The 24779-nt window shown below is 35.2% G+C and overlaps 1 protein-coding gene across 7 annotated transcripts in view; it reads left to right on the plus strand.

Annotated features, from left to right (window-relative positions):
• Positions 1 to 24779, plus strand: part of Dnai4 (dynein axonemal intermediate chain 4) — an 85600-nt gene that overhangs the window by 35188 nt on the left and 25633 nt on the right. For 5 of the 7 annotated variants that reach the window (XM_074079801.1, XM_074079802.1, XM_074079805.1 and 2 more), the window contains exons 7-11: positions 5641 to 5799; positions 9199 to 9393; positions 15568 to 15770; positions 18339 to 18425; positions 19617 to 19768. In XM_074079801.1, coding sequence (XP_073935902.1) covers positions 5641 to 5799; positions 9199 to 9393; positions 15568 to 15770; positions 18339 to 18425; positions 19617 to 19768 — 796 coding nt within the window. The remainder of the gene's footprint in view (positions 1 to 5640; positions 5800 to 9198; positions 9394 to 15567; positions 15771 to 18338; positions 18426 to 19616; positions 19769 to 24779) is intronic. The other 2 variants (XR_012449865.1, XM_074079806.1) reach the window with 2 other exon arrangements.

A 24779-nucleotide genomic window follows, 5' to 3' on the forward strand; every position in this document is an offset into this window, starting at 1 on the left:
CACTCTATTATTTAAACGGTTTTAGATTATATAAAAGATAAAAGTGTTTTCTAGTTTGTTGTACAAGGTTAATGACAAATGGCGGAGAATGTAGACTAAACTCACTGATCTGTGGAAAAATTTAAAATATAATAGTAGTAAATTTGAGCTGTAAATTTAAGTAAATTTGCTTCCTGATATCTTAGGTAAGAAATAAACTTTTCATTTAAATATGAACTACTAGAGTTATCCCCATTAAATATAGGAACCAAAAAGTGGTGCCATCTATCACAGTAATTATTCAACATTGTTTTGGCAGTTTTAACCATTGCAGTAAGACAAAGATAGTTCTTAAATATTAATATTCATAAGGAAAAATCAAAATTATGTGTAGGCAATATTCATATCTACTTAGATACCTCAAAAATATTAACTAAAAAATAGTAGTTCTTTGGTCTTGGAGCCATGAGTTGGTTAAAAAAAAAAAAGCAAGAGAGTAGGAGAAAACAAAGACTTACTAGGATGCCATTTAAAAAGAAAGAAAATGATGGACAGCTGGACGAGGGAGCGTAGTGCTGCCAAGATAGGATTGAAAGTAGGCTACTGTAGGTTAGGCTACTTTTCATTGGCCGTCTCCCTTTTTGTGCACCTTAGTGATTGGTTGTGTCTTCCTTGGATCATGGTCTAAATTTTGTGGGGGGAACATTTGTGAACTTAGCTATTTTTCTGCATTGCTTGACCCACTTCTGCATTCCAATTCACCCTTGATATTTATTTTTTCAATCTGCCTTGTCTCCTTAAAATGAGGGCCTCCTCTACAGTTCTAGGATGACACCACCAAAAATGGCAAACTGGTTTCAGCAATGTGTCCTTTCACAGAAATGTAAAAAAAAAAAATTGAGTCAAAGCTGTCAGAACTATGGAAAACAGACAAAGATCTGTAGCAACTGAGCAAGAGCTAAATTAAGAAAAAGACCACTTAGAATAGCTAGACAAGCTTTGTAGCATCTTTACTTATTTTCCCCCATACCTCTCCCTAGCATGGTGGTGGGTGGTTTTAAAGACAGCAGCCCAGCTTCCCAATGTGTGTTCTTGGCCTGTGGTTCCAGAGGGAGCAGAGCACAACTTACTCTCAAATAATTTGGTTTGCCTGTTTTAACCTGTCTTGGATTTCCAGGAAAGGCTGACACAAGCAGTTGTCTTTTTTTCATTAAATCCAGAACTTTCTCTAGCAATAAAGCAGGTGTCATTGGGCATTCTTCAAAAATACTCTAAGGAAAGTAAGCAACTCACTTCTACCCAAGGCAAGAGAATATTATTGAGCCAGACATGCTCAGTTTCAGGAACATGCTGAAATCTTGGGTAGAAAAAGTAGAGTGAGTTTCTTGGGCATACTTAGGGCATTCAAAGGGGCCTGCATATAAAGATGAATTTTAAAAGTTACATGCATGCCTCAGGCAGAATGCGTGTTCCAAAAAATATGAGAAGATATTAAGTCTTCACCTCTGGCTGATTTCTCGGTTCAGTAGGTGCAGGAAGTAAAGGTTAACACACAGTTGTAAAGAGTCTAACCAAGCATTGAAGGAGCACCCTACCACAGAGCAAATCTACCAAGATTCCTTTCCTTTTTTTCTTCTGTTTGTTGTTGTTTTGTTATTGTTGTTGAGGGAGATAGATGAGGGAAGATTTGGACATTCAAGGAAATCTTTGTCAGGACACTTGCTTACCCTGGCTAAGGAATAAACACTTCTAAGATGACACATGACTGACAGCACAAAATTTACAAAACAGTTTTTAAAAATCACTATGATTTTTAAAAGACACAAACCCCAAGAAGCACAATCTTATTTCCAGAGTTAACTACATTATAATAATAATCAAAGTGTTAACATTTTTAACAAGAAATTACCAAAGATATGGAGAAATAAGAAAATAGGGCTCAAAGAATAAATTCACAGAAACTCTGCCTGAGGAAATATAGATAATAAACTTACCAGATAAAGACTTTATGCAAGCACTCTATCACTTGAGCTGTGCCCCCGCCCTAGACAAAGACTTCAGATCAATTGTATTAAACATGTTCATAGAGCTAAAGGAAACTATGGACAAGCAACTAAACTAAATAAGAGTCATACACACAAAAGTAAAGAATTGCAATAAAAAAGAGATTATAAAAAGAACCAAGCAAATTCTAGAAATTAAAAGTATGACTACTGAAACAGAAAAACTCACTATAGTTTAAAATAGAAGATTTGAGCAAGAAGATGAAATAATCATTCTTAAAGCTAGATCAATTAAAAAGATTTACACTGAGAAGCAGAAAAAGAATAGATGGAGCCTAAGAGACCCATGAGGCCACATCAAGCATACCAAATACACATAATGAGAATCTCAGAAAGAGATAAAGGGGCATAACGACTGAATAAATAATGGACAAAGCTTCCCAAACTTGATAGGGGATACAATCTGTACATTCAAGATTCTCTAAAACTATAAGAAGAGTAAACTCAGAGAGATCTTACACATTGACACAGTATTATAAAACCATTACAAGACAAAGAGGGAACCTTGAAAGCAGCAGTAGAAAGGTGACTCCTCATGTACAAGGGCTCGTCAATGAGTTTAACACCCAGTTTCTCAACAGAAACGTAGTCAGTAGGATGACATATTTAAAGTGCTACAAAAATTTTTTAAAAAGCAACTGTGAAATAATTTTATATCCTTCAGAAATGGAGAAATTAAGACATTGCCAGTTAAACAAAAGCTAGGGAATTTATTGCTAGTAGGATTACCTTCAAGGAATGCTAAAGGGGTCTAAAAGCATGACATAAGCAGTAGAGCACCTGCCCAGCAGGCACAAAGGCCTGAATTCAAACACCTTCCCCCTTCCCCTCCACACACACACAAAAAAGAGGAGTTCTTTAGGCAGAAATGATAGGACTACTGTGACCTGAGGCCATATAAAGGTCATAGGAAGAAATAAACAATGCTAGAGATAACTATAGACAAATAACAAAAGCCAGTATTATTGTAGTTTGGTTTCTAATTTTGTTTTTCTTTTTACAGTGTGATTTAAAAGAGATGCATAAAGCAATAATTAGAAGACTCTGTTAATGGGCACACAATGTAGAAAGATACATTTTTAAAAAGACAACATAAAGTAGTAAGACAAAGCTATATAAGAAGCAGAGTTTTAATATAGTAAATAACTTACTATTGAGTAAGGTAGTATTAATTCAAAACAGATCTAATATTTAAAAAGTTAATTGCAATTCATGTTATCCACCAAGAAAATAACTAAAAAGTTACCAAAAAGAAAATAAGCTGGGTTAGGTGGCTCATACCTTTCATGCTATCTGCTCAGGAAGCAGAGTTTCAGGTCAGCCCAGACAAATAGTTTGAAAGAACCCATCTCCAAAATAACCAGAGCAAAATGAATTGGAGGTGGGGCTCAAGTGGTAGAGTCTGCTTTGCAAGTGGAAAGCTCTGGGAGGGCAAAGGGAGGAAGAAGGAGCAGGAGAAAAATAGCAATGTAAACCAACTATACAAAGTTGGAGGGGGGTGAGCAGTGCTAGAGTTATTGACTTGGATGTGTCAGAAACTGGGTTCAATTCCCAGCACTGTAAAAAGAAAAAACTAAATAAAAAACAAATAAACCATACATAACAAACATATATAGAATACTGTATCCCCAAACAAGAGATTACACATGCATTTATCAAATGTGCATGAAATGTTCTCTAAGATGGACCATCATATTAGGACACAGAACAAGAGTTGATAAAATTATAAATATTGAAATCATCTGAAGAATATTTTCTGACCACAAAGATTTTGTAATGAGAACAAAAATCTATAACACACAAGAAAGTGAAAAAAAAATCACAAATATGTAGAAATCAAAACATGTTTTTAACCAGTGGGTCAAAGTGGGAAAATACTAGAGAAATAAGAAAAGACTTATGGACAAAAATACAGAATACCAAAATTTATGGAATACAGTCAAAGTTATGCTTAGAGGGAAATTTATAACTGTAGATACATGTAAAAAGAAGAAAGATCTCAAATCAATAATCTAACTTTACAATTTAAAGAACCAAAGATCAAATTCAGCACTATCAGAAAGAAGGAAGTAATAAAATTAGAATGAAGATAAGCAGAATAGAGAACAGGTAAACAAGAGAAAATCAAAATAACTAGAAGTTGGTACTTTGCAAAGATGAACATTGACAAACTTTTGCTGAATTGATTAAGGAAAAAAGGATAGACTCAAATGACTAAAATCAGAAGTTGAAGTGGAATATAGACCTTCCCCCTAAAAAAAGGATTATACTAAAATATTGTGAATAATTTTATGCCAATAAATTAGATAAGTAAATGCAACAGACAAATGCCTAGACACACACAAACTACCAAAATTGACTCAAGGAGAAACAGAAAATTTCAGCAGATTTATAACAAGAGGTTAAAGTAGTAATTACAGCTTTTTCATCAAAGACAATCTCAAGACCAGATAGTTTCATCTGAACTCTATCAATCATTTATAGAAAAATTAATACAAATCCATCCCAACAATATCTCAAAAATAGAAAGGAAGGAAATATTTCAGACTTATGAGGCAGCATTACTCTGATGCCAATGCTAAGTAAATAAAACTTGTACACCAATATTCCTTATGATTATGAATGCAAAAGTCCTTGATAAAGTACTAATACACTCAGTACAGCTGTGTATTAAGTGGGCTATACCCAATGATCAAGTTTTTTCCAGTGATGCAAGAGTAATTCAACACATGGAACTATAACACACCACATTAACAGGATAAAGGAAAAGCACCAAGTTATTTACCTAGGTTCTTCTCTGTACCGTTCTTTTAATAGGGTCTTACTATGTAGCCTAGGCTAGCCTCTAACTTGAAATCCTCCTGCCTTAGCCTCTCAAATGCTGGGATTACAGGCATGCACCACTACATTTGGTTTCCTTTATCATTCTTAATGTAGTTCTTGATCTGTATAATAAACTTCCTTAGACAGTTAAAAAACTCAATTACTTGAACTACCACCCTATTGTAAATTTCTTTCTTTCTTTCTTTCTTTCTTTCTTTCTTTCTTTCTTTCTTTCTTTCTTTCTTTCTTTCTTTCTTTCTTTCTTTCTTTCTTTCTTCTTTCTTTCTCTTTCTTCTTCCTTCCTTCCTTTCCTTTCTTTCCCTCCCTCTCTCCCTCCCTCCCTCCTTTTTTCCTTCCTTCCTTCTTTCTGTCTTTCTCTCTCTTTCCTCCCTCCCTCCCTTCCTTAAAAAATGCAAAAATCTTTGTCCACATCACCAAGACAGCCCTATAATGAGAGACTGATAAGATTATGCTGCCCCAGTTTGGGGTGGAAAGGAATGAGGTGCAGGGGTCAGAAAGGACAGTGAAGGTAACCTAGGGGCATCCCCAGAACATCAAGGTACTTGTAAATGCTGATAATGGCATAATAACTAAGAATCTCTTGAGGTGTCCTCATGAATTATTTCTTTGCCATCTTTTTGCAATTATTGTAAAAACAATAGTGTGCTTTTACATAAATAGGAGATATTCTTAGTTTGTCCTATGACAAGTTATGTATAAAGCTAAAATATTAAAGTTTGGTTTAAAAATAATTTTTGCATTTCTGTCTCCTTAGGTGTAATGGCCACTACTTGGGATTTGTATGATTCTTATGATGTTCTAGAACTTTCACCTTCATTAGTAAAACGATCTGCAGTAGATATGACTAGTAGTAAAGCAAGTTTCTTTCCTAAAGATCGAGACCAAAAATTACTGGGAAGTGCCACCGAAAAAAGTAAAATTTCATTTATTTTATAGTTTTTTGCATGATGTTTTTATGTGACATTTTAAATTCTTTTCAACAGGTAAAAATTTTCTGATGGGATATGAAAAGTACAACTTTTCCTTAGGAACAGTGCTATTACTCTTACACATTGTCTTGAACTCTGTCGTCAAAATTTTTTTTCTTCGATACCTGTCAAGAATTTTCCAGTCTATCTTTATCTGGTGCTTCTTTACTTGCTCTTAAACTCTCTTTACTATATATAAAAGAGTTCCATAATTTTCTCTTTCCCTTAATTTCTCTAGATTAGATAGTTTATAAGCAGAAATACATAGTAGCTATATGACCACTGAAAATGGAAATACATTAACAACTCTTGACTTGGGGCAGTTTTACCTCCATTGGGAACATTCAGCAATGTCTGAAGATATTTTTGGTTATCATAACTATGAGGATATCTTATGGTTACATGCCAAGGATACTGTTAAAATTTTTTTGGTACTGGAATATTGGATATAAAATTTGTCTATATGCAATCCCAGCTACTTGGGAGGTAGGGATAGGAGAACTGTGGTTTGAGGACAGCCACAGCAAAAAGTTAATGAGACTCTATCTCAAAAAAAAAACAAGCCAGAAAATACCATTGGACTATCAGTATACAGTTAATTTTATTTTTTAAAAAAATGAAGGACAAAAAAGAAAAATAAATCTTGTCTAGAGGTAGGTAGAGTAGGAGGGAGTGAGAATGAGGGTGTATATTGTGGATGTATTTTGTATCCATATATAAAAACAGAAGAATGAAACCTGTTGAAATTGTTCTAAGAAGGAGGGAGGAGAGAAGAGGGAGAACGATGGAGGGGGTAAATCCAACTAAGATATATTGTAAGCACATATGTAAATATTGTAATGTATCCCCCTTTACAACTATTATTTGCTAATAAAATCATTAAAAATTAAGCCAGGAGTGGTGGTCCATGTCTGTAATCCCATCTATACAAGTGTAATTAGGAGGTTTGAAGTCTGAGGTCGACTCGGGTAAAAGTTCAAGACCCTATCTGAAAAACAAACTAATGCAAAAAGGGCCGGGGTGTGGTTTTAGTGGTATAGCAAGTACGAGGCCCTGAGTTCAAACCCCAGTACTGAAAACAAAACAAAACAAAACAGGATATAAATCCTTTATCAGATATATGTTTTGCAAAAATTTTTCTTCCAGTTTAAGGCTCGTCTTTTCATTTTCTTAACAGTTTTTCATAGTCAAGAAGTTTTTGATTTTAATAAAGTACAACTTACCAATTTTTCTTTCTTGGATTATGATTTCAATGCTGTATCTAAAAATGATAACCATTTTCTCCTATGTTGTCTCCAAAAAAGTTCATAGTTTTGTATTTTACACTTAAGTATACAGTTCATTCCACTTAGTTACAGGAAAGCTATTAAGTTCTGTGTCTAGATAAATTTTTCCACTTACTGATGTCTCTATTACTCTGCTTTACATTACTGCAATGAAATATCTGAGGCAATTAGTTTATATTGAGAAGAGGTATATTTTGCCTCTTACTTTGGGAGGTAGCCATTAGTTTGTGCCTCTAACATGGGTGGCACATCATGGTAGGAGCATGTGACCTAGCCAACCACTGACTTCCTGAGTCAGAAAACAAAGAGAGGAACTGAATGGACCAGAGTCCCTAAACTCCCTTCAGGCCATGCTCCCAGGGACCTAAGGACCTCCCAATTGGCCCCACAAAAGGTCCACAGCACCTCAAAATACCATCACCCTGGAAACCAAGCCTTTAACACATAGACCTCTAGGGGACACTCATCCAAACCATAGCAATGGCCAATTATGCAATTGTTCCTGCACTATTTATTGAAAATACTACCTTCTCTCTATTGACTTGCCTTGCTCCTTTGTAAGATATCACCCATCTGCATTCTGGGCTCTCTATTCCCTTCTACTGATTAATTTGTCTATTGTTTCACCTATACCTTATGCCCCGCTTAATTGTAGCTTAAAAATAATTCTCAAAATCAGATCGTGTCAGTCATCTGACTGGGATGTCAATTTTGTTTATTTGTAGACTCACGATTCTCCTGCTTTAGCCTCCCAGGTACTGGGATTATAGGTATGAAACAACATTCTTGGCTCCTCTTCATGTTTACTAAATAGTGTGGTAGGCAGGAATTTGTATACATCCTAAGCCTGGATCCTATGAATATGTTATCTTGCATGGGAAGAAGAATTTTTAGGATATGATTACAATAGGCTCTTCAAATGGGGAGACTGTCCTGGATCATCTGGCCTAATGTAAACATGTGCATACTTAAAACGAGAACCTTTTTGGTCTGCCACCTGGGAGAGAGATGTAATGAGAGGTGCAATGCTGCTGCCTTTAAAAATGGAAGAAAGGTTGTGGGTGACCTCTAAGAAGCTGGAAAAGTTAAGGAAACACATTCTTGAGCCTCCAAAAAGAAACATAGGCCTGCTAACTTCTTTCTTGTAGGGTAGTGACACCTGTGACAGACCTCTAACCTACTACAGAACTGTAGGGTCCAGGCTGGTCATGAACTCAAGATCCTCCTGTCTCTGCCTCCTAGTACTAGGATTGCAGGCATGAACCACCATGCCTGGCCAGAACTATATGAATAAATTTGTATCATTTTAAGCCACTGTACTTTGTTGAAGCAGCAATAAGTTAATTTCTACAAATCAATCATCAGTCAGACCTTTATCTGAAGACTGATAATAATCTCATTTCAATGTGAATAATAAAACCCAGAGATATTGTTATGGCTTGAATGCATCCCCCAAACCTCATCTGTTGGAAACTTAATCCTGAATTTCATGTGTTGATAGATTTAGAAGTAGGCCTTGGAAGGTAATTAGGGTTAGATGGGGTCATGAGGGTGGGTACTCATGATGAGATTAGTGACTTTATAAGAAAAGAGAGACCCAAACTTGCATACTCCCTGTTTCTGCCTGTGTGATACTTTCTGTTTTGTATGGCACAAAAAGAAGGCCCTCATCAGTTGTAACCCCTTGACTTTAGACTTCCAAGTCTTTAGAATTTTACAAAATAAATTTTTTTCTTTATAAAATACCTATATATCTGTCCATAATTTTCTGATATAACAATAGTAAACAGAGTAAGACAGATACAGATTACCTCATAAGATTATCATTGCTTATCTTCTGAAAAGCAGAATGTTTTTTTGATGGTTTGTAATTCTAAAATGAGTTAATATATGTTTATTTTGCATTTTATTTTACACAAAACATTCAATGTCTATTGAAGTTACTAGAACCAGAAGAAAACAGAAATAACAAAATGTCATCTTTTAAATCTTTAGAGTGCCTGAGTCATGTAATATTATGTGGACATTTCATCCTTGCATCATCTCCGTGTTTTACAGATAGTGAAGCCAGTTCTCTAATGGATATAGAAAGTGTCATTCTGGCTAAGGTTCATGATGATGAAGAAGAGCACTCGGATGCAATATTAAAATCTGACAAGTTTCAGCAGGACTTATTTTTCATGGAACGGGTTCTAATGGAAAATGTATTTCAGCCAAAGCTTGCTGCATATCGTCAGCTTCCTGTTTTTAAAGGTAATTTAAAAAATATTCATGTTTAGACAAACTCAAATAATTAAAAATTTTTAAGTGGTATTATTATATATTTCAGAATATATCCCCCAGACTACTTTACAACTTATTAGAGGATATGTTTATATAGTTTTCAACACTGAACATGGGAGTAACAGCAGAGTCCAAACTAGGCAAACCACAGGCTGTTCCTTAGATTCAAAACTTAATAAGAATTTATGACACTTTTTTCTCCCTATTCCTGCATTCAGCTGGTTACCTGTTTTTATAGTATCTCTCTTGCTCAACCTCTCTTTTTTGTTGCTATTGACACTTTTTGGTTTCTGACTTTTATCACCACTCCCTAATTTTATTAAGGGGCATTCTTCCTTTTCTTATTGCTATAAATTTTATCTCATGTGTTTACAGAATATTTTATTTTTGAACTTCTGGGGATAAAACCCAGGGCTTTGTACATGGTAAGCAAGCACTCTACCACTGAGGTATACTCCCAGTGGTTTTTTTTTTTTTGGTGGTGGTGCTGGGGATTGAACCCTGGGCTTTGTGCATGGGTAAGCACTCTACCACTGAGTTTTAACCTTAGCTCCCTGAATGTTTTTAAAGATTTTAAAAATTAGTCTAATTCAGCCTTTTAATAAATGAATGATGAAAATGAATCCTACAGAAACTTTTAAAAGGATATGTAGTAAGCGAGAAAGCTAGGCATTCCATCAAAGTCTTTCCTCTTTCTTCTATACCATCCCACTTGGCTAGTGTATCCTGACCACCGTATGACCATATGACATTTGCCTGCTCAAAAACTTTCAGTACTTTCCTGTTGCCTAGAATAAACTGCACATATCATTAGAAAGATACCTTAAATCCATCCAGAGACTATGTCTTTGTACTTCAGAGACTCTAAAAGTTAGCTGCACCAGACTTACCTGGTAATCCCCAAACAGAACCTACACTATCCTGCCTTGATACCTTTAGTTGGAATTTCTTGACAATCCAATCTTATCACCACCTCATCTTTGTCTATTGTATTCCCAGCTTTCAAATATGGATCAGGAAAAACTCTTTCATGAATTGTTTCTTTATCCTAGTCTTTCTACTTGCATTTTTGAAAGGCTTTTTGTTAGATGTATTAATTTACTTTTGTGGGTTATTTAGAATATACTTTTTATAATTATTATGTTTATAAATAATACCTAACATATATTTATATTATCTGCAAATAGGATTTTTATTTATCTCTTTCCAATATTTTTTCTCTTTTCTTGCTTATTGTACTGGCCAGGATCCCCAGTATAATATAGAATGCACATGGTGAGAGCAGATACCCTTGGCTTGTTCTTGAACTTAGGAAGAAAATATCTAATCTTTCATTATTAAATATGTTAGGCGTTTTTTGCAGGGAGGGCAGTGCTGGGGTTTGAACTCAGGGTCTCATGTTTGCTAAGCAGGCACTCTACCATTTGAGTCACAACCCCCAATCTTTTAGTTATAAGATTTTTTTAACAGATGCTTTTTACTTGTTTTAAAAAATTGCCTTTCTAGTTTGCCAGACAATTTTTAAGATAAATGAGTATTGAGTTTTTTTACATCTATTAAACTGATCACAAATAATTCTCTAATCTGTTGATGTGATTAATTACATTGATTGGTTTTCAAATACAAAAGTATACTAAATTAAACCAGGGTTTAACCAGGGTTAAACTTCATTTATGATGTTATTATGCTATTTATATAATATTGCTAAATTCAATTTTCTAATACTTCTTAAGAACTTTTGTGACTATGTTGGATCCATCCCATTAGTTCTGCCTCTCTGGAGAATGCTGACTAATATACAAATTTTGGTACCAGGAGTAGGTTTAGAGGAATACGGTTTTAAGAATGAGTTTCCATAGTTGGTTTTGGGTTTTCTGAAATTAATTCTTTAATCTGATTAGATTTAACAATGCTAAGGTCTCTACTTGTAAGTACAAGGAGCATTGATTATCGATAGCCATGTAGCCATGTATCCATTGATACATTTTATGTATCTCTGTTTGTAGAGATACACAAAATATTTGCATTAGATACTCCTAATCAACCACTTATAAGAGGCAAGGAACTTAGTGACTCTGTATAGTATTTTTGATCATTTGTGGGAAATGAAGGAATATGATGACATTGGTTGGTTGCACCTGATGTTGCTAGGCAAAGTGATGAAAAAAGGATAAGCTCAGGAATTATAATTCCCATTTCAAGCTCCACTTTGAAGGTGGGTGTGGTGGTGCACAACTATAATCCCAGTACTCAAAAGGCTGAGGCAGGAGAATCGCACATTCTAGGCTAGCATGGGCTACATAGCAAGACCGTATCTCAAACAAAACTAAAAAAAACAAGCTCCACATAGTCTATGAGCTTCTAAGTGTGCCCAGAGAAGGGTCTTCTTTCCTATAAGCACAGGTTGAAACTGTTGAAAAGCTAACATAAATCTTCATCATATGATTGGCTGAATTATAGTGACAGTTGACTTCTCAGCCTCACAGGTTATCTTCTGTTAAGTTGAGGTCATTTATTCAGTAAGAATGAGATTCTGAAATTTGAAATGAGGATCTGTAAAATGACCCTGTTAAAGCTGCGGACATTGAGATCCTAAATTCTGATAAGTCTTGCCAATAGAAATATGCTCCTGCTTTCAGCAGGTAGCATTTTGCTCCACAGTGGCAAGGAACTTGGTGTCTCTGTCTGAGAAGAGCAATTCTGCATTTCTTGCCTCTCAAGGTACTTGCCCAGCATGCCAATGTTGGGTCTTCTTATGACCATTCTCACCACCACTTTTTGCTTTTAGACCCATAACCAGATTAAAATCTCAGCAGGTTGCTAATGGTTACACACAGAGTGACTCATGAGAAAGTGTGCTACACTCCAAGAGAACTCCTTGAGTTTTCTAATCTATACAAGCAAAAATTGGGGAACATATATGAGCATGGATATAGGATAGTGGTATAAGGAATGTAAAGCTCGATCAGATTGAATTTATTGGTATAATAAGCAGAAATTTTGCACTGAATGTTGTGACTTGGAGAGTTAGAAAGGATTCTGACAGGTTGGTTGATTGGTTGGTTGGCTGGATGAAACGTGGATCAAAAGTTGACCCACCATGTGTAAGTTGGAGATGCCTAATCTTGGTATAATGTAAAGAAAGGGATTTAAGGGCTTAGTGAGGATTAGAACGATAGAGTGAATTTGTCACTTAAAATCTATTTACCAACACTGGAAGGGCTCACATACTTTTCATCAATACTTTGAGAAATAGATTTGTGAGGGGAGCTCCAGCTTCATTTAAGAGATTTACATAAAGCTACAATAGTTAAGATGGTGTGGTATTGATGAAAAAATAGATAAATGAAACAGACTAAAGATACCAGAAACAGGCCAATATAAATATAATACGTGGTGCTAGAACAACAGGACACCTACATTCAAAAAATAAATCTAGAGGCAGACTTTACACTCTTCCTAAAATTACCTCAAAGGACTAGAAACCTAAACGCAAAACTTCTAGATGATAATATGGGAGGAACATTTGATGACCTTTAGTTTTTAAATGATTTTTTAAAGTTAAACACCAAAGACACAATCAACTCAAATAAATAATTGATAAACTAGACTTCATTAAAATTTTAAAACACTCCACAAAAGATATTGTCAAGAGAATAAGAAGACAAGTCACTGGAGAAAATATTTGCAAAAAACATATCTGGTAAGTGACAATTATATAAAATGTGCAAAAACCTCTTAAAATCTAACAATAAGCCAGGCACCTTTAACTGACACCTTTAACCCTAACTACTTGGGATGGAAAGATCAAGAGGATTTGCAGTTTGAAGCCAGCCCTGGCAAAAAGTTTGCAGCATCCATCTCAACCGATAGCTGACGTGTGGCATGCACCTGTCATCCCAGTGATGGCAGGATCACAGTTCCAGCTGGGCTGGGCAAAAAGCAAGACTTATGTCCAAAATAAACAGAGCAAAAGAACTGGAGGTATGGCTCAAGCAGTAGAACACCTGAAAGGCCTGAGTTCAAAAACCAGTACTATAAAAACTAAACCAAAACAACAACAACAAACTAACAATAATAAAACAAACAAGGTGATTTAAAAATGAGCAAAGACATCCAGGGGAACTTCACCAGGATCCATTATAATTGACAGGTAGTCCGTCTTTATTTCAGAGGAAGACTAAAAAATAAAGAACCTCAGAGTCACCAAGAACCAAGAAAAAAAATAAATAAAAATGAGCAAAGAAACTTGGCATAGGGGTACACATCTGTAATCTCAATACTCAGAAGACAGAAGCAGGAGGATCTTGAGTTTGAGACCAACCTGGGCTACATAGAGAGATCCTGTCTCAAAAAATACCAAACCAAAACCAACCAAAAAACCCCCAAACAAAAACAAAAGTAAAAAAACTTGAAGAGACATCTCACCAAAAAAGATACACAGATGGCAAATGAGCATGAAATATGTCATTGGAGAATTACAAATTAAAACAACAATAGGTAAGTTCTACAATGTACCTAATAGAATAGCCAAATCTAAAACACTGACACCACCAAATGCTGGTGAAGGTGTAAAACAATAAAAACTCCCATTTATTGCTGGTTGGAATGCACAATGGTGTATCCACTTTGGAAGATAGTTTGACAGTTTCTTGTGAAACTACACCGTGCTCTTACCATATAGTATAGAAATGCTTCTTGTTATGTAACCAAATGAGCCAAAAACATACAAAAAAAACTTCATACAGATATTTATAGGAGCTTTATTTATAATTTCCAAATCTTGGAAGCATCCAAGATGTTCTTTAGTAAATGAATGGTTAAATATACTGTGGTACATCCAGACAATTACTCAACACTAAGTTATCAAGCTGTGAGCAGACACACAGGAAACTTACCTACACATTCTTCTGTGAACAAATCCCATCTTAAAAGGCCAAATACCGTATGGTACCAACTATGTGGCGCCAGGAAAGGGCAAAACTATGGACAGAGTGAAAAGTTAGTGGTTGCCAGGAGTGAGGGGGTAGGGAAGGCTGAAAAGGTGGAGGGCAAAAGATTTTAGGGCAGTGAGACTATTCTGTATAATGCTATAATGAAAGACATGCATCATTACAAGTTTGTCAAAACCCATAGATTGTACATCACCAAAAGTGAACCCTAATATAAATTTTGAGTGATAATGATAGTAAACCAAAGGCAATAGCACATTATTGGTGGAATTTAGGAGATTAGTGGTACGGTCAAAGCTTTTAAAGCAGCAAAGATGTTGATTCCCATCATAGCTCTCATTCAACTCATGTATTTGGCTTATGTAGAAAACATAATGAATATCAGTGAATTATTATAAACTTAACCAGGTGGTGACCCCAGGCACAAGCCGAAATGGGGCTTCATAGCCTAAGTAAATTAACACATCCTTCATATTTTGTATGTGGTATTGATATGGCACTTTTTTTTTCTCAATATCTTTTGGTGACAAAACCACCACCAACAAAAACCACCAGAAGATATTTGTTTTCAGCTGATCAGACTAGCAATATCCTTCAGGGGTCCTCCTTCAGGGGTATATCATTTCTTCAGCCCTACATCATAATTTGGCTTACAGGGAACTTTCCCTTCAATAAGACACTACACTGGTCTATTTCTTGGATGATATTATACTTATTGGACCCAGTAAATAAGAGGTGGACCTATTGGTAAAACATTTGCACATTATAGGAAATAAATCTGACAGAATGTCAGCATCTTCTGCCTCAGTTAAATTTCTAGAGGGTCCCATGATGTCGGATGAGCTATAATATACCTTTTATAGTAAAGTTGTTGAACTTGGCCCCCTTTTTAACTAAAAGAAATGCCTGAATGTGTGTCTGCATTTTGGAGGCAATATATGTTCATTTGGATGTGCCATTCTGGCCCATTTACTGACTGACCAGAAAATCTGCTAGCTTTGAGTGGAACATGGAACAGTAGGAAACTGTGCAACAGGTCCAGGCTATTATTCAAGGTGCTCTGTCACTTTAGTCATATGATCCACCAGTTCCAATAGTGCTTGAAATGTCAGTGATAGACATGCTTTTTGGAGCCTTTGGCAGCTCCTACAGGTGTAGAGGACAATACTGTTTCTTTTTTATTTAATTTTAGAGCCTGAGCCTGAAGAACCTATAGACTTTTTAGAAGGTGAAAAAAATGGAGAGGTAGAGGAAGAGAAGAAGGAGGAGGAAGAAGGAGAAATAGATGAAGAACAATCAACAATACCAGCCAATCTGGAACGACTTTGGTCTTTTTCCTGTGACCTAACCAAAGGCCTTAATGTGAGCAGCCTTGCCTGGAATAAAGCAAATCAAGTAAGTTATTAAACATCTTAACATTTCCACCTCTAGCATTTAAAGGCAACTGTCAAGTTCAAATGATGAAGGATTTTTTTGTTGTGTTTTAGATATGGGGAAAGGGATTTAAGTTGACTAGAACTCCTAGTTTTAGACTGCCCCGAAGCAGAAAAAGCAAATAGTTGTAAAACAATGTTCTTCTCTCTCTCTCTCTCTCTCTATATATATATGTATATTAAAAATTATCATTTTTACTTTAGAAGATGTACTTAAGACATGAAATCCTCTGAATCCATGTCAGATACTGAGTCATATACTGAAAGATAGTATAATTATTTTAATATATATCAAAGCTCATTTATCCAAATTTGTATTCTCCTAAATGTAGTCATATTGGGAAATATATGCTAAATACAGCGGGCCTTAAAATGTACAAAATAATTTTAAGATTCCTTAAAATACTATTTCTCCTAATATTAACAAATTCTTAAGCACCATTTAATATGTACCAGGCACTAGTGTAAGTGTTTTAACTGTATTAACACACCAACTCCATGAATTAGGTACTATTATTTTCTCCATGCTGTTGATAAGGAAATTAAAACAAAAATGATAAATAACTTGCTCAACATTATATAACTAGTAAGTAAAGCAAAGGATTAAAACACAAACATCTGGTACCAAGATTTCTTGCCCTTTAGCTACTAGGCTGCCAAAAGTCATCTGGAGGCAAGTAAGATGAATCATCAAGCTGGGGGATGGTTTGTTTGCTTTTAAAAAGCAAAAGATAATTATAGAGTAACACACTGATTTTCTCATGGGGTTTATAAACTGATTCTGATGACTTTTCCTAATTAACAACTCCAAAAATCTTTTGGGGAATAGCAGTCAGTATTTTTGAGATGAATATATTTAGTGCATTTTTAAAATTGTCAAAACTAATTTGTTTTTAAAAATTTTTATAGTACTATATATGTTTAACAGTTGGACTTACTATTTAATTGACACATTCTATCAGGTACTATGTGCAAACATGATAGTTGTCATGGTTATCAGAAAACAAAAGTCTATAATCATTTTGTTGAAAAATAACATTTTAATCATGTTTTATTATTTAATAAAGTTAATTTTACTATGGATTTGTCTTTATAAAACCATATTTAGGCACATCCTATAGATAAATAGGATTTGCTACATTAATGAACAGTTTGTAATAAAGATACATGATACATTTTTAGAAAGTGAATATACTAGCATTGTTATTGAGATTAAATTAAATCATTTTGAATGAAGCTAAATAAAACATATGACAATGGCATATACAATATTTATTAATCCACTCTGCAAATATTTATTGAATATTCACTCTGTGCCAGCACTCTGTTAAGGCACTAGAGATATATCAGAACTTGAACCATTCATAGTCTGTGCACATGCAATAATTTCCTATGTGCATTGGCAAGGAAAATAACTAGTCCTGTGGGAGCACCTAACAGAATCTCTTGAATGCTTCCTAGAAAGACTAATGCCTATGCAATCCAGACAAAACAAATAGGAGTTTGTCAGTGTCTTGTTGAAAAGGGTGGTAGTGAAGATTGCTTTAAGATAGAGGCAAAGAGCATGAAGCTAGGGTGGTCACCAGAAAAATATAGTATTTTAAAACAAAGATTCTAGTTTCAAAAGGAAGGCTTGGTTTGGTTAGTCATTAAATCTTTGTCTATATATTTATATATGCATTTCTTGAAATGACCTTGTGTATTAGTCAGTTTAAACTGCCATAGCAAAATACTATAGACTGTGTAGCTCAAATAGCAATTTATTTTCTTACACTTCTGAAGGATGGGAAGTTCTTAGATCAAGGTATTAGCTGATTTGGTTCCCAGCAAAAGCTCTTCCTACCCTCTTCCCTCTGCATTCTCAGGTGGCAGAGATCTCTAGTGTCTCTCTTCGTTTTCCTTAAAGGCCACCAATACTGCTTGTTGGATTTGACCTCATTTAACTGTAATTGCTTCCTAAAAAGCCCTATTTCCAAATTCAATCATATTTAGGGGTCAGAATTTCCACATATGAATTAGGATATCAAAGGGAAAAATTCATTCCATAGCACCTGCCTTTAAGTATTTTTTATTTTACATTTGAAATTATTAGGTCACTCTCAAAAACTCATAAGACATCAAAATACAATAAAATAATCTTGGAAGATTATTAAATATGTAAAAGAACTTATTAGCAGTTGGTTATTTTTAGGTACTTATTGTTCAGCTGGAAATGATAAGTGTTTTACTGATTAATTTTATTTTCTTAGGAAAATGTGGTGTACTGGTATTTTGTCTCAAAATCTTATCAGCAGTTTTCTTTGTTTTTCTTCTTTTTCCTTTCCTTTCCCTTCCCCTGTTCTTTTTCCTTTTCATTTTCCTTTGCAGTGCTGGAGATGGAACCCAGGTCTTGTGCACACTAAGAAAGCACTGTACCACTGAACTACATCCCCAGCCCTTTAACCAGTACTTTTAAAATAAAGTTTTTTATGCCTTTGTCAATATTTTATGTTATCTTTCTTATTTCATATCTATTGTTTCTGGTTTTCAGGACCTTCTGGCTGTTGGCTATGGGCACTTTGGATTTAAAGAGCAAAAACGAGGATTGGCTTGCTGCTGGTCGATAAAGAATCCCATGGTAAGCCAAACAGGAATAAGAACCACTTTTATTCAGTTAAATAAACACAATTCTCACAAAGTTTATGATTATATGTAATAATCAAACTCCAGAAAATGTTATCAGTCAAGACTTTTGTACTTTCTTTTCTTTAGCTTAAATCCATAATTTAAAATTTGTTTTTGTTGACATAGCATAAAGGCAATTCATTTATGAATTTGTTCAACATTTATTGGACACCTATTATATTCCAATATATCTGATGATGTAGAGTTGGACCATTATTGGTTATCACAGCTATTACAAAGAATAAGCAAATACAAATCCTTCTTAAATGACACATTCCTTTTTATTCATGGTTGTTTCTTAATATATGAATAGCTCCTGATAACCTGATCTCTGCTATCTTCAACAGATTTAAAACAGGTTAATATAACCTTATTACTGCCGTGAATTTTACAAAGAGAATGAATAGGATAAGATTTTTTTTTTTTGCTAAATAGCCCTCGTCAATCTGTTACTTTATAGGTTTACATTTAGTTCTAATTCAAAACTGAAGTGTGAAATATAAAATTTAGAGAAGGACCAGAAGAACATATAGAAGAGCATACAAAATGTTCAGTTATAAATAGCTCCAATCTGTCAGGAAACTGGGTTTACATAGCATAAAAGAAAGAAATGAGTTACTTTAAATGTGGAATGATTGACAGACTTCATCATCGGTAGTTTGTCTTCTTTTCTACATAGGTGGTAGAAAAAGGAAAGGATTTAGATTAGACATGAAGTGGTAGAACACAGTAGCTTAGAGAGTTTTGGAGATTTTTCTACTCATTATTTAGAAATAAGTAGGAAAGGAATACATGGCTGGTGATTTGTTTACAACTCATTATTTGCTTCCATAAGAAGGTAACTATGTGAGCATACTAATCCTGCTGAAAGTTTACCAGAACATGGTAATTACGACAGAAGCTCGTGATGTATTTTGTAAAGCTTTTAAGAGCTAAGGGTTCATAGTTTTACCAAAACCAAGGAAGTAAATATTTGAGGTTTTTGTTTTCATTTATACAAGAAGTCAGGGACAGGAGTAACTAAATGCAGACTAACTCTTCTCCTACCTCTACTACCATCAGACTAGTCTCAGCAGTTATCATAGTCTGCCTTACTGTTTCTATAAAAATTAGTTTAAAAAGTAATATAATGATATTTTTCCAGTGGCCAGAACGCATTTATCACAGTCCACATGGAGTTACTGCTGTGGATTTTTCAATTGGAACACCTAACCTGTTAGCCGTTGGCTATCACAATGGTACGATTGCAATTTATAATGTACAGAGCAAGAGTAATGTTCCAGTTCTGGACAGTAGGTGAGCATCAAAGGATTAGATAAACATATAATGCATGGGTTTTCATGAAGACTGACTCTACTGTTAACTTTAAGTGAACATTTGTATTGTTACTGAGAATGGTATCATTAGTTTTCAAATGTTTAACACACCTCATATTGTCTTGCCAGCTGGAATGCTCTATCCTAATCACCTCCTTCATTTTCTTTCTACCACCAACAAACTTTCACCTTACCAACAAACTTCCTTTGACTTAATACTTTATGGATCTTTTTTTAAATTTTATTTTAAATTTTTTTATTGTTTTATTATTCATATGGACATACAATGCATGGGTCATTTCTCCCCACTGCCCCCACCCCTCCCTTACCACCCACGCTGCCCCCTCCCTCTCCCCCCCACACCCTCAATACCCGGCAGAAACTATTTTGCCCTTATTTCTAATTTTGTTGAAGAGAGAGTATAAGCAATAATAGGAAGGAACAAGGGTTTTTGCTGGTTGAGATAAGGACAGCTATACAGGGAGTTGATGCACATTAATTTCCTGTGCGTGTGTTACCTTCTAGGTTAATTCTTTTTGATCTAACCTTTTCTCTAGTACCTGTTCCCCTTTTCCTATTGGCCTCAGTTGCTTTTAAGGTATCTGCTTTAGTTTCTCTGTGTTAAGGGCAACAAATGCTACCTAGTTTTTTAGGTGTCTTACCTATCCTCACCTCTCCCTTGTGTGCTCTTGCTTTTATCATGTGCTCAAAGTCCAATCCCCTTGTTCTGTTTGCCCTTGATCTAATGTCCTCATATGAGGGAGAACATACGATTTTTGGTCTTTTGGGCCAGGCTAACCTCACTCAGAATGGTGTTCTCCAATTCCATCCATTTACCAGTGACTGATAACATTTCATTCTTCTTCATGGCTGCATAAAATTCCATTGTGTATAGATACCACATTTTCTTGATCCATTCATTAGTAGTGGGGCATCTTGACTGTTTCTATAACTTGGCTATTGTGAATAGTGCTGCAATAAACATGGGTGTGCAGGTGCCTCTGGAGTAACCTGTGTCACAGTCTTTTGGGTATATCCCCAAGAGTGGTATTGCTGGATCAAATGGTAGATCAATGTTTAGCTTTTTAAGTAGCCTCCAAATTTTTTTCCAGAGTGGTTGTACTAGTTTACATTCCCACCAACAGTGTAAGAGGGTTCCTTTATGCCCAAATCCTCACCAACACCTGTTGGTGGTGGTGTTGCTAATGATGGCTATTCTAACAGGGGTGAGGTGGAATCTTAGTGTGGTTTTAATTTGCATTTCCTTTATTGCTAGAGATGGTGAGCATTTTTTCATGTGTTTTCTGGCCATTTGAATTTCTTCTTTTGAGAAAGTTCTGTTTAGTTCACCTGCCCATTTCTTTATTGACTCATTAGTTTTGGGAGAATTTAGTTTTTTAAGTTCCCTATATATTCTGGTTATCAGTCCTTTGTCTGATGTGTAGCTGGCAAATATTTTCTCCCACTCTGTGGGTGTTCTCTTCAGTTTAGAGACCATTTCTTTTGATGAACAGAAGCTTTTTAGTTTTATGAGGTCCCATTTATCTATGCTATCTCTTAGTTGCTGTGCTGCTGGGGTTCCGTTGAGAAAGATCTTACCTATACCTACTAACTCCAGAGTATTTCCTACTCTTTCCTGTATCAACTTTAGAGTTTGGTGTCTGATATTAAGATCCTTGATCCATTTTGAGTTAATCTTGGTATAGGGTGATATACATGGATCTAGTTTCAATTTTTTGCAGACTGCTAACCAGTTTTCCCAGCAGTTTTTGTTGAAGAGACTGTCTTATCTCCATCATGTATTTTTAGCGCCTTTGTCAAAGACAAGTTCGTTATAGTTGTGTGGCTTCATATCTGGGTCCTCTATTCTGTTCCACTGGTCTTCATGTCTGTTTTTGTGCCAGTACCATGCTGTTTTTATTGTTATTGCTTTGTAATATAGTTTGAAGTTAGGTATCGTGATACCTCCAGCATTGTTCTTTTGACTGAGTATTGCCTTGGCTATTCATGGCCTCTTGTGTTTCCATATAAATTTAATGGTAGATTTTTCAATCTCTTTAATGAATGTCATTGGAATTTTGATGGGAATTGCATTAAACATGTAGATTACTTTTGGGAGTATCGACATTTTTACTATGTTGATTCTACCAATCCATGAGCATGGGAGATCTCTCCACTTTCTATAGTCTTCCTCAGTCTCTTTCTTCAGAAGTTTAGAGTTTTCCTTGTAGTGGTCATTCACATCTTTTGTTAGGTTTACACCTAGGTATTTTATTTTTTTTGAGGCTATTGTAAATGGAATTGTTTTCATACATTCTTTTTCAGTTTGTTCATTATTAGTGTATAGAAATGCTAATGATTTTTCTATGTTGATTTTATATCCTGCTACCTTGCTGTAGCTATTGATGATGTTTAGAAGCTTCTGAGTAGAGTTTTTTGGGTCTTTAAGGTATAGGATCATGTCATCTGCAAATAGGGATATTTTGACAGTTTCTTTACCTATTTGTATTCCTTTTATTCCTTCTTGTTGCCTAATTGCTCTGGCTAGGAATTCCAGTACTATGTTGAATAGGAGTGGAGATAGTGGGCATCCTTGTCTGGTGCCTGATTTTAGAGGGAATGGTTTCAGTTTTTCTCCGTTAAGTATAATGCTGGCTATAGGTTTGTCATGTATAGCTTTTATAATGTTGAGGTACTTTCCTTCTATTCCTACTTTTCTTAGAGCTTTTATCATGAATTGGTGTTGGATCTTATCAAAGGCTTTTTCTGCATCTATTGAGATGATCAAGTGGTTTTTGTCTTTGCTTCTGTTAATGTGGTTTATTATGTTCATTGATTTTCGTATGTTGAACCACCCCTGCAATCCTGGGATGAAGCCTACCTGGTCGTTGTGAATAATCTTTTTGATATGTTGTTGAATTTGGTTTGCCATTATTTTGTTGAGGATTTTTGCCTCAGTGTTCATTAAGGAGAGTGGCCTATAGTTCTCCTTTTTGGAGGTGTCTTTGCCTGGTTTTGGGATAAGTGTAATACTGGCTTCATAAAATGTGTTAGGCAGTTTTCCTTCCCTTTCTATTTCATGGAACAGTTGAAGGAGGGTTGGTATCAGTTCTTCTTTAAAGGTCTGATAGAATTCAGCAGAGAATCCATCAGGTCCTGGACTTTTCTTTTTGGGGAGACTCTTGATTGCTGCTTCAATTTCATTTTGTGTTATAGATCTATTCAGGTGATTAATTTCCTCTTGTTTCAGTTTTGGATGATCATATGTATCTAGAAATCTGTCCATTTCTTTAAGATTTTCAAATTTATTTGAATATAGTTTCTCAAAGTAGTCTCTGATGATTTCCTGGACTTCCATGGTGTTTGTTGTTATCTCCCCTTTTGCGTTTCTGATTCTACTAATTTGGGTTTTTTCTCTCCTCATTTTAGTCAGGTTTGCCAGGGGTCTGTCGATCTTGTTTATTTTTTCAAAGAACCAACTTTTTGTTTCATTAATTCCTTGTATGGTTTTTTTGGTTTCTATTTCGCTGATTTCAGCTCTTATTTTTATTATTTTTCTCCTTCTATTTGTTTTGGGATTTACTTGTTCTTGATTTTCTAGGAGTTTGAGATGTATCATTAGGTCATTGATTTGGGATCTTTCAGTCTTTTTAATATATGCACTCATGGCTATAAACTTTCCTCTCAACACTGCCTTAGCTGTGTCCCATAGGTTCCAGTAGGTTGTGTTTTCATTTTCATTGACTTCCAGGAACTTTTTAATTTCCTCTTTTATTTCATCAATGACCCATTGTTCATTAAGTAATGAGTTATTTAGTTTCCAGCTGTTGGCATGTTTTTTGTCTTTTGTTGTTGAGTTCTAGTTTTACTGCATTGTGATCAGATAGTATGCATGGTATAATTTCTATTTTCTTATATTTGCTGAGGCTTGCTTTGTGCCCTAGGATATGATCTATTTTGAAGAAGGTTCCATGGGCTGCTGAGAAGAATGTATATTGTGTAGAAGCTGGATGAAATGTTCTGTAGACATCGAGTAGGTCCATTTGATCTAGTGTATATTTTAGATCTTGGATTTCTTTATTGATTTTTTGTTTGGATGACTATCTATTAATGATAATGGGGTGTTAAAGTCTCCCACAACCACTGTGTTGGAATTAATATATGCTTTTAGGTCTTTCAGGGTATGTTTGATGAAATTGGGTGCGTTTACATTAGGTGCATACAGGTTGATAATTATTATTTCCTTTTGGTCTATTTCCCCTTTTATTAGTATGGACTGTCCTTTATCTTGTTTGATCAATGTAGGTTTGAAGTCTCCTTTGTCAGAGATAAGTATTGCTACTCCTGCCTTTTTTTGGGGGCCAATGGCTTGGTAAATCTTCTTCCAGCCTTTCTTCCTAAGCCTATGTTTATTTCTGTCGGTGAGATGAGTCTCCTGTAAGTAACAAATTGTTGGATCTTCCTTTTTAATCCATTTCATCAAGCAGTGCCTTTTGATGGGTGAATTAAGTCTGTTAACATTAAGTGTTAGTACTGATAGGTATGTGGTGATTCCTGTCATTTAGTTGTCTTAGTTGTTTGAAGGTTTGATTGTATGTACCTAAGTTGTGGTTACTCTCTACTTTCTTGCCTTTTCTTTTCCTGTGGTTTGGTGCTCCCTGTCTTTTCATGGTTAAGTTGGGTTTCACTTTCTGTGTGCAGAATCCCTTGCAGAATCTTTTGTAGTGGTGGCTTTGTGGTCACATATTGTTTTAGTTTCTGCTTATCATGGAAGACTTTTATTGCTCCATCTATTTTGAATGATAGTTTTGTTGGGTAGAGTATCCTGGGGTTGAAATTATTTTCATTCAGTGCCTGGAAGATCTCACCCCACGCTCTTCTTGCTTTTAATGTTTCTGTTGAGAAGTCTGCTGTGATTTTGATGGGTTTACCTTTGTATGTTATTTGTTTTTTCTCTCTTACAGCCTTCAATATTCTTTCCCAAGTTTCTG

This window comes from Castor canadensis, chromosome 7 (assembly GCF_047511655.1).
Source record: "Castor canadensis chromosome 7, mCasCan1.hap1v2, whole genome shotgun sequence".
Lineage (NCBI taxonomy): Eukaryota > Metazoa > Chordata > Mammalia > Rodentia > Castoridae > Castor > Castor canadensis.